General features: G+C 48.3%; 2 protein-coding genes across 2 annotated transcripts in view; one reads left to right on the top strand and one right to left on the bottom strand.

Annotated features, from left to right (window-relative positions):
* The window catches only part of idh1 (isocitrate dehydrogenase (NADP(+)) 1), an 80,851-nt gene that overhangs the window by 34,510 nt on the left and 30,226 nt on the right, over positions 1-16,115 (bottom strand). The window lies entirely within an intron of this gene.
* On the top strand, positions 4,910-10,916 carry tnfsf11 (TNF superfamily member 11). Its single transcript, XM_037489561.2, has 4 exons — positions 4,910-5,157; positions 6,945-6,980; positions 9,049-9,172; positions 9,343-10,916. Exons 1-4 carry the CDS (start codon positions 4,957-4,959, stop codon positions 9,753-9,755), a joined length of 774 nt encoding a protein of 257 aa, XP_037345458.1. The 5' UTR covers positions 4,910-4,956; the 3' UTR covers positions 9,756-10,916.

Genomic DNA, 16,115 nt, shown 5'->3' on the forward strand with positions numbered 1-16,115 from the left:
CTGGTCTCATGCCATCATTACTTACTCAAGAGAAGGAGAATTGCCACACATACAAATCCACATTGTGCGAAACGCATACACAGTAGATAAGGCAGAAGAAGGATGACTCTTCCCTTGTTTTTATCTGGGTATTTTTTGTGGAAATTAGGACCCAACAGATCAGGTTGAGGAGTCTCAATAGTTTGCATGGTCTCCATTCGGGACTCGGCCTCGAGGTATCCTCTTGAAGAACTCCAAGGAGCAGCGTGAACACTATGAACAGGTAGTTGGTGTAGCAGAATTGCAATGAGTGCATCTCCACTCCAAGTGGTGCCACTTGTCTTCTTACTGCATTTCCCTCCCCACCGCCTGGAAGAAGTGCTTTGATAGTTTGCTCCGTGTTCACCCAGACTCTCCCACACTCCACCGACCCACACACTCAACAACCAGAAATATGATCTGCCTCATGGTCTGGAATATCCCTGTTCAAGCCGATCATAACCCCAATTTTCTTTTCAAATGCGTAGTTTTGACAAAACCGCAGGGCCGGTGTGATGTGACAGGAGAGGTGGAGGAGGAGGGGAGTGGGGCGTAAACATTGGGGTTGCTATGGAGGCGGCAGTGTAAGAAGTTTGGAGTGAGTGGCAATAAAAGCCAGCGTGTGTGTTTTGCAGACTTTGAGTGACCTTCTTACCACAGAGGATGTGGGAATGAGGAGAGAGAGAGAGAGAGAGAGAGAGAGAGAGAGAGAGAGAACCCTCTGCTCCTCACGCACTGAGTCCTGAAAGCAGCCTTCCAATCAGATAAAAGAGAGCGATCATAAACAGTGGAAAAATCCGAGCTTGTCATACCGCCGTTGTAAAGATGTCCTTCTCGCGCGCGAGGAGTCTTGGGGACGCACGTTGTCGTTTCAAAGCGGCTCTATTAATCGCGTGCCGATCCTACAGCTGAGCTCAACCATCGTGCTGCAGCTTCTCAAATTCAGGCACCTCTTCCCTTCATGGTTTTTCCAAAACAGGCTGAATCCAGTGGAATCATTCTGGTTTCTTTGAAGCCGAAATAGCCACTGGGCACCAGACTGACCGGATCCCGCTGCTCACTGTGACGCCACAGTCTGTCTGTGAACCCTGAACCTTCACCCCGGGCCCCCCGATACCTCAGGCGGCGCAAACTGCCAACGTCAGAGTCCACCGGATGAGCGCGAGGTTGCTGAGTTTAGCGTTGGGGCGAGTGCGGGTGCATGGTTAGCTAGGAATGCTCGAAAAAAAAACAGAGATAATCGAAAGCTCATAACAATGCAAAAAGCCGACCGGCGGCGAAGGTACACACCCTGTCTCAAGTGTTAACTCGCTGGTCCTCTCCGGGTGCAGATGCGCTCCGAACCACCGCCGAGAGAGACCTCTGGTCGAGCTTATGCTCCGAGTGCTTCGTATCGGAAGCAAAACGTCAACACAGGGCTGTTCTATGCAAGCATGGTCAAAACAAGAGTAATAGTAAGAGGGGGGGGCGGGGGGGGGGGGCGGTTGTGCAAGGGAACCAAAATCATATGTGTGGTTTTATGTAGTTAGAATGCCCATAATGATGGAGTATTAAACCATTGTAGCGCCATGAGGTTTGATGGTTTTAAGGGAGGGGGGAGGGGCACATTTCAGCCAGATTTCTCTTGGATTTCGCAAACTCACAGAACCTACTACAGCCACCCCTCCTTTCCATTGTCACTACTTCTGCCTGAAATAACTCCCGTTCCTAAAGGAGGCTGCTTTTCTGCTGGGCTTTTGAAACACTACACTGTTGTTCTGCTGGCACGGGGAAACAGCGGAGGTTAGGGAGGTCACCCTCTGGGCTAACAGGACCCACTGCCATGTTTAGATGCTGCAACAGCCCAATGTGTGACCGCTGGACCGTCTGTGGACACTCCATGCGACAATACCTTATTGTGCACGTTTTCTTTTTTTGGAAAACCTAAGTGTAGGCAAATTAAAATAGGAGACGTAAAGGAATTAATAGCACCGTGTTGTTGCGGTCTTTACTACATTTAGGGACGTAGCTGAAGCTCAGTGACTTTGTTTACCACACTAGCACCTGGGAATTCTTGCAGAGTTCAATCAAATGTATGAATATTTCTGTATTACCATGAATTGCTCTTATTGAAAAACCCTCAAAGAGCGATAATTTTCCCTCAGCTTAACAGGGAGCGTTGCTAACTTCAAACTAAGTGTTTTGGTTTAACAGACTGTGACTTTACATCGCTTGTTCGCTCTTACCAGCCATGTTTCCAGGTGCAGCAGGCAGCTGTTTTTTAGTGAAAACACTCAAAGACAAAACATTTTTCACCCGACCAAGCTGGGCCCGAGAGACTTCCTGGCAGCCTGTTAGTCGCTCTGCCTGGTTAAGATATGATCCTGCTTACATGTAGACGGAAACACGCTAGTTCCCACGGTTCAAACCCACTGTAGTTTTATGCTACAATTCCACTACATGGTAAGGTGATCCTCTACTCAACGCGACGTGTTTCTGTGCTGGGTTAGGGCTAGTGTCACAATTTGACCATTATGCTGAATGTTGTATTACATTGTTGTTACATTGTTATAACATTGTAATTGTTGTTATGATACATTGTTACATTACATTGTCACGCTACATTGTTACGATACATTGTTACGTTACATTGTTATGATACGTTGCTATGTTACAATGTTATGTTACATTTTTATGACACATTTCTGTTACATTGTTACGTTGCATTGTTATTAGGGCTGTCAATAGATTTAAAAAAATTAACTAATTAATCGCACATTTTGAAATACATTAATCTTGATTAATGCCGACTAATGAATGTTGTTGTTACTATGTTGTTTTTAATGTTTGTTTTTGTTTTAAAGACTAAATCTTACAAGTGATTTTAGAAAATGGGAACTTTACAAACTGTTGTTTAATTGAGAATGTTTTTTTAAACATAAAACTACACACAGGATCATCTTGGAGCCAGAATTCCCCCGGTGGAACATGTTGAACTAGCAATTCTTCCAGTTATTTTAGCCTAGCAGCTAGCTTAGCATAGTGGTGCTTTAAAGTGGTCCGTTTGCCACTCAACCCTTCCTGTTTCCCACGTGGAGGAATTCCTCTACACAGTTCTCCTACTTCCAATGCAAAAAGCTCTCTCTATCTCGAGCTTCCGTCTTTCGTTCTCCGTGACTGCCTGCAGCTAGCGGCCGTTTCGTTTCCGCGGCCAACTTCCGGTTTACTTCCGGTCCGCGAGTAAACCGGAAGTTGACTGCGGAACCATAACAACGTTTATTTATTTTTTTATGTAAATCCCGCCCACATTAATCACATCGATTAACGGGTTCATGTTGACAGCCCTAATTGTCATGTTACATTTTTAGTTACATTACTATGTAGTGTATGTAGGTATGTTATTCAATACATTACATCAATACTCAACCAAGTATTTAACTATTTCACTCTAACTATATGGCATTGTGTAAAATTGAGACACGTAGAAGGGAAACATGAACAAGAATGAGGTAAAACAAAGCTCCATGTCAGGAAAGAAGGTGAGAAGAAACAACATCTGTGTGTTCTTGTTGGAAAGCTTCCTCTGGTTATTTGTGGTCAGACAGACAGACACACACACACACACACAACATGAGTCAGCATGACGTATTGCGTTCTCAGTTTCTGTGATATTTTTTTCACTTTTTGTTGATAGTGGAAATCCAGGTTTGCACAATGATGTGCGATGTGCGAGGCGATGTCTTCCGGCTTCAAGAAGTGTTTCAGACAATTGAGGTCCACCAGTAAACAAAACTTATTAGACTTATTAGTTTTCATCCTGTGAGGATGGCAGCATGCTGGCTTGTGAGAAATCAAAAAGTCTCTTTAAGCATCTCCAGGAGCAAAGCCCCAGATGTGCCTTAAAGGGACAGTGTATAAGATTTTGTGGCGTCTGGTGGATTTCAACCAACTGATTACTCAGCTCATTTCTCCCTGTACAAGCCTGTTGGAGAGTTCCCTTTGGGTTGAAAGTTAAAAGCTCAAGGTCTCTTTTGTCCGTTTTGGGCTACGGGAGTAACACACTGTTCCTTTAAATAAACAAATGATAAGCTTCAATCTCTTTTTTCAGATTTGAAAAAATGCATGATCAAATCAACAGACTGTAGGCAGTTTCACTTTTGCTGGTTTAGACTGAGGCAGCTAAACCAACAAAAGCATGCTTCCTTTAGCACAGCGATAAAATCAGTTGACGCTTATAATTGGTAGAAATTTGTCAAAATGAACCCTAACCCACTTAGCAGAGTTCCTGTGTAATATGAATGTATCAGCAGGAGCTCTAAGCTGCCACACCAGCACAAGATGAATAACCTGTCACTGATCCGAAACAAGCAAACTATGATAATGACTATGTGGCCAACTGCCACAATGTATTCATGTCAAAAATATTTATGTCTCATGCTTCTCATTAAAGTTGTTCTCTAAAACCTTGTTTGTTTATTGCTATTTTATTTGGATCGTTGTTGGAAAGATTCAACTTGAATCTCAATAGGAAACCCATCGAGGTCGAGAATGCAACTTACACTGAAGATGCACCTTTTTTTAAGTAAAGAACATTCATACACAGTCTGTATTTTGCAATGAGGGAGGTCTGAATGTGATTTTTAAGTTTATTTATTTCATTGTCAATTACATCACAATTAAAATAACATATTCCATATTCCATCCATTTTTCTAATAAAAACTAAACTTTAACTAATGACATTTTAAATCACTCTCTTCACCTGTCCGATCTCTCTCCCGTCGCCGCGTCGAGGATCCCTCTGATTGGCTGCAGACAGAACCCCCCCCCCCCCCCCCCCCACCCTCTCGCTTCTCCCTCCCTCCTCTGATTATAGGGGACTCTCGCGGACTCTCCTCCCTGCCTCGCACTGAGTCTGGGACCTGGCCCCGTGGCTGAACGGCACACACCGAGCGCGCACCATGGCAGCTACCCACGGCGAGTACAGAGGCTACCTGCGGAACACCGTCGACGTGGAGGCAGGGGAGCACCGCTTCCACCCGGTGCAGAGCTCGGAGACCACGTACCGGCCGCTCCTGTTCGGGACCCTGGCGGTTATGGGATTGCTTCAGGTGGCTTCCAGCGTGGCAATCTTATTGCACCTGACGGGTTACCTGCAAGAGGTAAGCTCGCTGCGCGCCGCGCGCGCCTTTGGCGCACTCTGTCAACTGCTCCACGGAGCCCTGGTTCCGCGTGCGAGTACTTGTCTGCGGCTCCGATCCACGCTTCTCTAAACCGAGTTCAGACGGCCCGAACACTTTTGCGCAATTTTACGATGTCATAAAGCCACCGATAAATCCGCTTCTTATCTAAAGTTGGCCGCGTGCGCTCTTCGAAGAAAAGAACCGAAAAAAAAACGCTGCAGTTTTGTGCGCCAAGATTTCGTGCACTTTTTGGCGTCTCTTTGAAGTTTACTTCTTCCCGCGCTGTAAAAAAAAAACAACACACACACGCACACACACACACACACACACACACACACACACACACACACACACACACACCTACAGATAACATCTCCAAAACGCCCGCGTGACATTCTCCCAAAGAGGAGTTTTTTCAGCGGCTGTCTGCAGCTCGATTCAAAGCACTGCGAATCCCTTCTGAAGTGATAACATCTCAGTCGGTGTCACGGTTGCACAATGCAGATGTTTGCACTTGAGCCTCCCGGGCTGCAGCTCTTCTCCCGCGTGTTTACATTCCACCGGGGGAGTCTGTTTGTAAATCATATGTGTCAGAAGCTGTAAACCCCGCACAAGTCGACGTGTTTGGAAGCGGCCAATGTCTGGCAAAGCTCAAGACTGAAGATAAGACTGAAATAGAAATGTTTCCAGAATGGCCTCGTTAACTTTTCCTCAGCTGCAAGTCTGTGATCTGGTAAAAATAAATAAAAATAATAATAAGATTGATGCTCCGGTCGGGAGGTGAATGTTTGCTGTGTCGGGATGCTGGAGGTTCACCTGGGGAGCATCTCTCTCTCTCTCTCTGCCTCTCTCTCTCTCTCTCTCTCTCTCTCTGCCTCTCTCTCTCTCTCTGCCTCTCTCTCTCTCTCTCTCTCTCTCTCTCTCTCTCCCTCTCTCTCTCTCTCTCTCTCTCTCTCTGCCTCTCTCTCTCTCAGTAGTTCCCTGTGTTTGTGTGTTGGATTTATTTGGCTTATCTTTGGCATAAACACACTGCGATGTGGTGGTGGCTAGTTATGTTCTGGATGTGGGCCAGAAGAGGAAAAACTAAATAAAAGGCAGGGAGGCAAAATATACTCTTTTTTTTTTTAAAACAATACCCATGGCTCTATTTGTGTAGTTTATCTGAATTGTGTAATGAGAGGGATGCGGGACGGGACTTTTTTTTAAAACATTTTTTTTAAGTGATCAAATTGTTCCTAAAACCTCCCATCAGGCCTTCCGGTTGGCCCGGAGGTGGAGCTGTGCCTTTCGGGTGTGGAAGCACTTTTGGGCGTGAGTCAGTAGTTGACCCTGGTCCAGAGCCTCCTCTGCCCCAGTCCACACCTGTAGAACCCCCTCCGTCCCCGCCCCCCCCCCCCTGGAGGATGGAGGAGCAGAGCAGGAATCTGCTGAGGAATGTCCTTAGTGGATCGGGCCGCGCCCGGGGGGCCACAGTGGTAATTGTCTAAGGTATTAAGGGCCAGTCAGAGACAAACGGCCCCGCAGACGAGAACCGGCGCTCGGATTTCAAATTCCTTTCACGTCCTCCTGCTGCTGTGGAATGCGTGTGGCAAATTACTCCCACGCACACACACACACGCACACACACACACGTCCAAACTGAAATGTCTTCCTGTAGGCTTATGTCAAATATTCGTCCAGCCCACACCTGTCGGGGCGGGGCTTATCTCAGGTACCATTTTTCACGTGGACCTCTCTAACCTCAGCTCCTGTGTTTCTGTCCCCAGGTGGATCTGTCCACAGCTCCACACCGGCCCATAGAGGTGAGTGTGACCTCGCTACACAGCAGCACCACGCGCCCTCTGACCGGTGGGGGGAGGGGGGGGGGGCACAGGGAGCTGGCTCTCTTCTCCAATAGGAGGGGAGGATCGTGCAAATCGGCCAATCAAAGTAAATCCTTCCTACTGGCTACAACTTGAACGTGTGTTTAGCCTGATATCTCCACCTTTTCTAGGGATGGAAAGCCTCGAAGTGAATTCTTTTCTGAGGCAACGTACCATTTTTAGCCCTTTTCAGAGGAGAGGCAGGAAAAAAAAAAGGGGGGAGGGGGCCAAGGGCCAACGGGTACGAGCACTGAGGGACATTATTTCATTCCCAGCGTGAGCACGCAGTGATGGATCGGCTGCTGAGGAGCGAGCAGAGTGTGAAACATCGTCGCCAGGCCAAACAAGGAGGCCGAGAGCGACCTGCCTCCAGAGTGTTTTGAAGCACGCCGGGTGTTTCCTCGCAGGCGGCGTCAGAGCGGAGAGAGACGTCGGCGCACCGACGTCGCAGCGGTTTCCGCCAAGGAGTACAGTTTTAGGCGGCGTAACATAAATAAGACAATCATCGTCAAGTCTAGCAGAGCTTCTGTAAAGCCCCAAACCCTGGGTGGTGGTGTTGGTGGTGTTAGTGGTGTTGGTGGTGGTGGTGGTGGTGGTCTGGGAAAGAGGTCCGACCACAGCGGGAGAGAAACACCTTCCTGCTTTCCGTTGTTAGCTTACCGGCTCCGTGCTACCGGGTCCAGGACTGTCGTTGATTCCATATCATTGGTTGACGCCCGTTTTCTGGCACCGATGCCAAATAGAAGAAGCAAAACAACAGCGAATGAAACGACAGCCGTGCCTCTGGTGTTGGGTTTCCCATGATGCTTTAATCACCTCCTCGTGTTTCGGTATTTTGGGTCCCCCCCTCCCCCCACCCCCTCCGGTGGAGCACTCCCACAAGCCACCCAGGCGGTTTTGGAGCGAGGAGCTCATTGTGTCGTCAGCCCTCAGACTCTCCGCGAGGTGTCGGGGGCCCGCCGGAACCGCCCCGGCACACCGCTTGTTGTGTTAGGGCCTCGGTGAAAAGCCCCCCCCCCCCCCCCCCCCCTCCTCCCCCGAAGGGACGGGCCGCTTTCGGTGGCCTGATGTTTGGTCCTCGTCCCCTGAAACCACTCCTCGGCAGCATGGAGGTGTTGTTGTGACCAGAGCAAATCAACGATGGATCCCACAGTCACGGTGACTTTTGGAGCCCCCCCCCCACCCCCCCCGGCGGGACGGTGTTCGGTCTCATTCCGAGGCGCGGCGCTGTGAACGTGTTTGTGCAGCGAACGGTGCTACTCGGAGTCTGCTGCAGGTTTGTCGTAGCAGTGTTTATGCTTCGTGTGTGTGGTATTTTTTTTTATTTATTTTTTTTTATCTCCAGAACAACACTTTTCCTTTTACCTTTCTATTCAGAGCTGTTGTCTCAGAGTTGGGGCATTGCCAAGAAGACGATTTGAATCGGAAAAAAAATTCATGGAACCACAAAACACCTCGAGGGCACAACGAAACCTCTTTTACCACCACGACCGCATTCCTATGTGTCAGCTGTCTTCACACCTGTAAACCGATTTAAAGGTACTGAATGCATCGACAATTCAGCGTAATTGCCAAACCCTTTTCCGAGCAACCGACAAGGTCAGGGATCATGTAACTTGTGTGAGTGAAAGACGAGCAGAACGTTCTCCCGATCTCGTGCCAGATGTGTCAGAAAGTTGGCAGCCGCAGTAACTGTTTACTTGCCTGGAAACCGTGCTGATTAGAATCAGCGCGGCCCACTTGGTACCGGCGCCAAATCCGTGAGAAGCGAAATCTCGCCGTGCGAGGGTCACGCTCGGCGGGAGGCCCTCCGTCGCGACGCTCCCCCCCCCCCCCCCCCCCTCCACCGGGCGTAACCCCACGGGCTGTAATGACAGGTTTGTCGGGGGAAGGATCCTACACACTAGACAGGAAGTGAGAGCGTGCTCTTCCAGTTACCGTTCACACGCACACAAATACGTCCAGACCGTGTGTTTGGAGGGGGTCTTTGATGGGTTGTTTCTCTCAGGAGGTGCAGACGGAGCCGGTGCTGAACGCTCTGAGGGACCCGAGGCGGAAAGGGCGCTGCAAACCGTCCAGAGAGGTCCTCCCATCGGCTCACCTGCCCATTTCGACCAAGGAGTACTACCCGAGTGAGTCCAGTGCGACCGTCATGTGACGCTTCCAACAGCGTGAATGTGAACCGTAAAAGACGGGATGAATAGTAACTTGAATCCACTCATGAACACAATCTCCTCTACTCTCAAAGTTCATGCCTCATTTTGCCCCCTTTGACTCTTCTTCTCTTAACGCCATCGCCTAGGCAACCATAAAGCGATGGTCGTCGCCTGGGACCCGGAGCCGCAGTACCGCAACCGAATGGGCTACGCCGACGACAAACTGCAGGTGCTCGTGTCCGGCTTCTACTACATCTACACCAAGTTCTGCTTCCGCTACTACTCCCCTACCCCCCCCCCGGGGGGGGAAAGCAACACGCAGCTCATCCACTACGTCTACCACGAGAGCATCAAGCAGAACAGCAAGGCCACGCTGCTGATGAAGGCGGGCAGCACCATGCGCCTGAACGTCACCACCTACAACATGTACTGCACCCAGCAGGGCCGGGGGGTCCGGCTGGACGAGGGGGACGCCCTGCTCGTCAAGGTGTCCAACGCTTGGATGCTGGACCGGGAGGGAGAAGGGACGTATTTCGGGGCCATAAAGTTGGGTAACTGAGAAAAGGGGGGGGGGGGGGGGAAGACGCGGGGAGCGGACATGCTACTGAACATTTGATGCGCCAAAGAACCACTGTTAGCCATCTTATAGCGTTGACTTAAGTCTGTCTTCTGTTTGCTCGTGTGTGCGTTTTTTTGTCGTTTTTTGGGGGGGGGAAACATGGAAACGTTTTACTTGGCATCACAACATTCGGACTTGAGCACAGTCATGTGTTGCACTAATTCAACGCGGGCACAGGGGGAGCAAATTGGGACGAAGAAGTGCTGTTGAATCCATGTTGAATATTGATTGTTCAGAAACGAGCGGCAAGCTTCCCATCCAGCAGATTATAGCAGAACACAATAGAACGGGGGGGATGCACACAGACGCTTTGCCAGCAGGCCGCTAATCGGCAGTTGGACGATGAGTTATATCACCCGCAACATCTCTCAAGACTCACTTTGAGTCAGACTAAGAAGGTCACGCGTGCGCGCCTGTGCTCCGTTGAACCCCGACTTGCGCTCCCCGCCCCCCTGAAGGCCACCCGAGAGCGGCCCGCTCGCCCTGAAAGAGCAAATGCGCGACGACGTCATTTTAAAACCACAAGTGGGAATGACACCGACCAACCAACGATGCAGATAGCTGGACTGTCTGACCACAAATCACAGCGAGGGACTCTTTTTGTCTTTTTTTTTTTTAAACTAGAGGGACCGAATTGAGTTTGGTTCATCTTTAACTTAAATGTTTTTGTTTTTTCTTTTGGCTCTACAGTGGGGTCAATGGGAATGTGCACTAAGTATTTATTTATTAGCCGTAGAAGTACAGAGACCGGTCATTGCTAAAGTGACCATACAGCTGTAAAAACAAACAAAAATACAGTTATATTTTATGTCTGTGTGACATTCATTATGCAGCACTTAGGAAAATATTAGACACGCTTTTTGTTATTAAAACACAGGGGCTCCATTTAAAATTCTATATTTATGTATCTTGATTTTGACAATTCTGTGTGCACTTGCTAGCCAAAAGCAATATGGATGTGTTGTTTCTTCTCCAAGGTTGTAGCCGTAAGATCCTCCTCTGACTTCATCTGCAAGACTCTTTTTTTTTTCTCCATTTAGTGTTTTTATTTTTTTATTTATATCTGTGTATGTTTTAATAATAAAAAATAAAAAAACTACTTTTTGCAACAGCGTTTTGTGCGTGTCGCCCGACTCCGGAACACCTGACCTGAACAGGCCACCCTGAATGTAATGTTAGTGCAACGTGGTGGTCTCCATAGAGACCAGGGGGGGGGGCTCCGCCGGGGATCAAATCAAATGTGGGGCTTGCAGGGGAATGTTTCTTTTGTAGGGGGGTGGGGGGGGGGGGGGCAACGGTTCACTTATGCCCCAAAAGAATGTGGGTTTTTATGCGTACAACAAACAATACTGGCACGGGTTTTGCAACAACTCCAAACAATTGCGCTGTGGCTCAGTTTCGGATTTAAATAGCCGAAGCCATAAAGAGTCAACAATGGGCTGGCGTAGTGTGCCACCCTTCTGAAGTGACTTGATTTCTCAACTCCTGGCGCTGAGCAGAAACCATTAAAATGTGTTGTGTCAGTAAACATTTTGAAAAGCTTGCCCCCATCCCACACACTCCCTCACTGTACACATATACTCACACACACACACACACACACACACACACAGAGACGCTTTCTGGCTGCACTCATAAAATAGGCCCATTTGGCCCCAGTGCAGAACTTTATTTTATTACTCACATATGTAAAAACACAAGGGCCAATGAAAAGCAATGGCCCGATCCGTGTCAGAGTGGGTGTGGATTTGAACGAAGCGGGTCGCTGGCTTCTATTTCTCGGAGGAACCGAGCAGCGACCCGATCGGCCTCCTCTGGTTTCATGATGCAGCATCTGCGTCCTTTTTTTTTGTAAAGAGGCGGAGCCTTTCATTCAGAAAAGACGAAAAGACATTTAATAAGCAGCACCAAGTCGAGCTCACTCTGGGTGCCGGTTGCTTATTTGAGGCCTATATTCTTTTTTGGAATATCCACGCGATAGCGACACACACACACACACACACACACACACACACTCACACACACACACACTCACTCCTCTGCTGCAGAGTCAGCAAGGGCCGGCCAGCGGGGGCCCTCGCCCTGCGTCACTGGCTTTTTGATGTGTGACGTTTTTTAACCACTTGGCTAATGCCAACATTAGTGTTATTAAAACAATACGGGAGTAAGATTTACAGGCCACGCTGCAGACGCAGGGGCGTGAGATCGCGGGAGGGTTGTTACTGTAACCCGGGGGCCTTGTCATCTCTCCCGTATGAGCTGTCAGACAAGGAGTGTGTGCCAGACTGTCCTACGCCTGTGTGGAAACCAGGAGGTCGTCAGCCAGCCGGAGGGTTTATTCCAATCAAAGGACGCGCCCACGAGCAAATGCATAACCGACATCAAAGGTACGCCCAACAGGTTTTTTTTTTCCAATCTTAAAAATGCCTCGATCCCATTTTTTTTTTTTTTTTTATGTGAGTGACCCTCTGGCCGTGTTCTCGTTGGACACGGCTTCAGCACCATGGACAGCACATCTCAAAGCTGACCTTCAATGCACACGTTGGCACTACTTTTTTTTGTGTAACTGTTTAACGAAGCCAAGGTGTTTGTGCCACTGCACCAACCTTTAACCCGCCAATAAGCCAGTAGAGCCGGGTGGTGTTATTCACCGTCACGAGTATCACTCACGACACAACATGGAAACGGCGGAACCATGGAGACGAGGGAGTCTGCATGTCACATGTTCCTTCAAAAGGCAATGATATACCGGCTTATGGCGTGAGAAAGTCACATTTTACTACATTCTATCCATTACTTTCAACCATGTCAACAATACCCAGTGATGCGTGTGTGTGTGCGTGTGTGTGTGTGTGGCTTTGTCCTCATAAACCACCATTTACAAGCGACGTTTATCAAGTAGGGAAAAGGGCATATTATCTCTGCTTGTCACAAACAAATTCACCACAATCTGAAGAGAAAGTCGGTGTTGGCGAGTCAGAGGCTCGCAACTGTCCGTCAGCGCTGTAGCACATCTGGAAACGTTTCAATGGAAAACCACGCCGACGATGCTTTTTTACCTCGTTAATGATTCCAACACTAAAAGTTTAACACAACCAGCATTTGACGATAAGAGGATGCTGAAGTCAAATAATCCCAACTTGCTTTAGCAGCAGCAATTGCTTCATATGCTCTGAAAATTCCACAAAGTCAAAATTAAGAAAAATACATCTGTCTGCAATGATTGGCTGTCAAAAACTGAAAGTCGGGTGAAAACCCACCGAAATGCAGTCGAGAAACTGCGATCCATCAAAGCTTAACGCGCATTAATCCCACTTAAAGGAATCAACTCCAAAGGATCCAATACTAGGACGGATTAGACGAGCTTAAGTCTTAAAAGGGAAAAAACCACATCACAGCACATTCTGTATCACGACCAATTACCTTAATTACCGTTTACAGCGGTAGTACAAAAAACTGTACAACATGGGGGATCATTGCAATTTCATTAACTGCAATATTTTTTTTTCAAATTTGCTTGCTTCCTGCTTGAATCCTTCAGTATTTCGGGTTCTGATCACTGGTTTTAATTAAAGGACTTGAAATGAATCCCGGAAGAAAATGGAATGTTAATAAAGTAAAAAACAGGAAAGACATGCGCCAATAGACACAAACATTACAGGCAGACACACACACACACACAGATGAATGCGTCCATGAAACCACATTTGAGCATGTGCAATATCCCGTGCACACACACACACACACACACACACACACACACACACACACACACAGAGGGAATCCCCATCTGTGATGCAGCAGCAATAACTCAGTGTAATCCCCGGATCAAACGTCTCAGATGGATCAGGTTAAGATGCGGTGACACCTGGACGGAGTCCTGCGTTACACACAAAGCAACGCAAAGACACACCGACAACTCAGTGCCCCCCCCCCCCCCCCCCCCCCACCGACGCCATCGGGCCAAAGCCTTCCGGCATTCGCTGACCGACACAAAGGGGACGTGGATATTCTTTGGATATTAAGATGAATTTAGTGTCTTAACATCTGGTTTTGGCGGTGACTCAGACGAAGGGGTTGAGCCGGGACAGAGTCAAAATACGAGACCTACATCAGCTCCCAGACTCCCCAAAACCACCAGCAGCAACAAGCAACACGCCCAGAGCTGAGAGCGGCTGGAATGCCATTCACATGGTGCTGGTTTCCCCCCCCCCCCCCCCCCCCTCGCTCCGTTCCTCCCGGCCCTTTCTTGTTTTTCGGCGTTGGTTGACCCTTCGTCGATCGGCAGCCTTGTTGATCATTTGGAATTGTGAGGTCTCTTTAGTGTCCTCCTTTAAAACAAAAAAGTGATTTCCTCTCTCATACCATTCATTCAGAACTCAATAACCTGACATCACACGTGTTTGGGCCTGCAAACAAGAACATCAACACCACATTCAGCCGATACTTTACTCTCAAAAAAATGTGCAGAACAAAAAAGAGAAATGTGCGAACGGTGAAGGAACCGAGCGGCCCAGACGTTTGGAACGTACAGCCCTTCTTGGGTGGCTGGTGAGTCACGTGTCAGTCAGGCGTGCGACCGGTCGGTTGGGGGCGGGGCCCATCATTTCGCTGACTGACCCGGGCATCTGGTTGGCTGTTTGCTTGATTGCCCGATCGTGCAGTGGGGTTTTTGTGGATTCTAAACATCGTCACCCGGACGCTCCACGCGCTGTGCAGCAAGTTACGGAGACCATAAGAGCGTTGTAACCCTAACCCTAACGAACACGGCGTTGCAGCAGTTGCCCGCGAAGGAGCAAGAAACAAGTCGTCTTCAAACCAGGGCCGGGTCTAGACAGGCATGTATGAGGGGGCAGCCACAAATCTTGAGGGGGCATTGTGCTTAGTTTATGTGCTTAGTAGATTTAGTTTGAAGGGGCACAACATTTATTTGAGGGGGGCCAGGCCCCCTCTTGCCCCTGCCTAGACCCGGCCCTGCTTCAAACTGTGACCACGGGCCGCAGGAAACTCACCGCCGTGTTTTACTTTCCGCAGCTCGCATGAAAAAAAATGAAAAAATCAGCATCACGACTGGCAGCTTCGCTCCGTCTGCGTCACGCCGACGCGATTTGACGTCGCATCTCTATCTCAGACAGATGTGGCCCGAGGAGGTATATGTTGGCGGCACGAGGGGGGAGATCCTCGCGTCGGGTTCCACGGGGTGAACAGGTTAATTGGGTTCATGGAGGGAACGCCGTGGCTGAGAGCTGGGGGGGGACTTGGATGGAGATCAGGAACGATGAGGCATCAGGAAACATGGGGAGTTCAAAGCTGCACTAACGTGATGCTTGTTTTGGAACAGAGAGCATTTCCACCGTGGGTTCCACTCTCCTTCAATAACCATTTTGTGCTGCTCAAGCGAGGTCCATGTCTTTCGCTTGGGTGATTGTCTTTATTCGTTCGGGAACACACTGTAAGGGATTCCATGAGTGAAGAAACAAAAGCCATTCTGGGTAATAAAGATAAACTGTGGCCCGGGAAACAAGTTACAAAAATGCAATGCAAAACGAGAGAAGATTCACACATGGTGCTTAAAACCTTGTGTCGCTGGAAAACTGAAACTAGTGGTAGTTATTATCACCACGGAACAGAACGGAGGAGATCCGGGCGCAGAACAAAAAATAAAACCATGCGTATGAACTGATAATAAAGTTGAGTCTGCAGCAACCCCTCGTGTGTTGCTTCTCAGCCCTTTTGTCTCCACTGGTGCATGAAAAGAAACAATGCAGGGCTCAGTTTCCTGCACTGATCCTCTGAAAGGTCAACTTCTGGGCTGCTTAATAATAAAAAGCTGTGGGTTTGTGGCCTCTTATATAAAAAAAAAAAAAAGCCACAATAATAATGTTTAAAACAAATACTTGGAGGCCTGGGAACAAACTCAACCGTGAAGATTCATTTTAATAGTTAATATGGATCCGTTGTGCAGGTTTGTCATTTGGAAGGCTTGCTTTAACATTAACAGACTTTAACTGAAACTATATATTTTCTAAAGAGAATTTAATATAAAGCTGAAGATGCCAAACGAAAGGTCACCTCAGGTTAAGTTTTAGGTTCTCGAAGTTTGAACATGCACGAAAAAATGGCAGCGCGCCACAGAGACGTTAATCCCACTTCATCCGGGATCATCCTCCATCCACACTGTCTGGAAATACTACATGTAGAGAAGTAAGAAGGGCTCCTTGTTGAAAACAAGCTAATGTTGGCCCTAAAGTTCCTTGGCCCAGTAGGTAAAGGACTTTTTTTTGTTGTTGCTTATGCATC

Source organism: Pungitius pungitius, chromosome 10, assembly GCF_949316345.1.
Source record: "Pungitius pungitius chromosome 10, fPunPun2.1, whole genome shotgun sequence".
NCBI classification, from domain to species: Eukaryota; Metazoa; Chordata; class Actinopteri; order Perciformes; family Gasterosteidae; genus Pungitius; species Pungitius pungitius.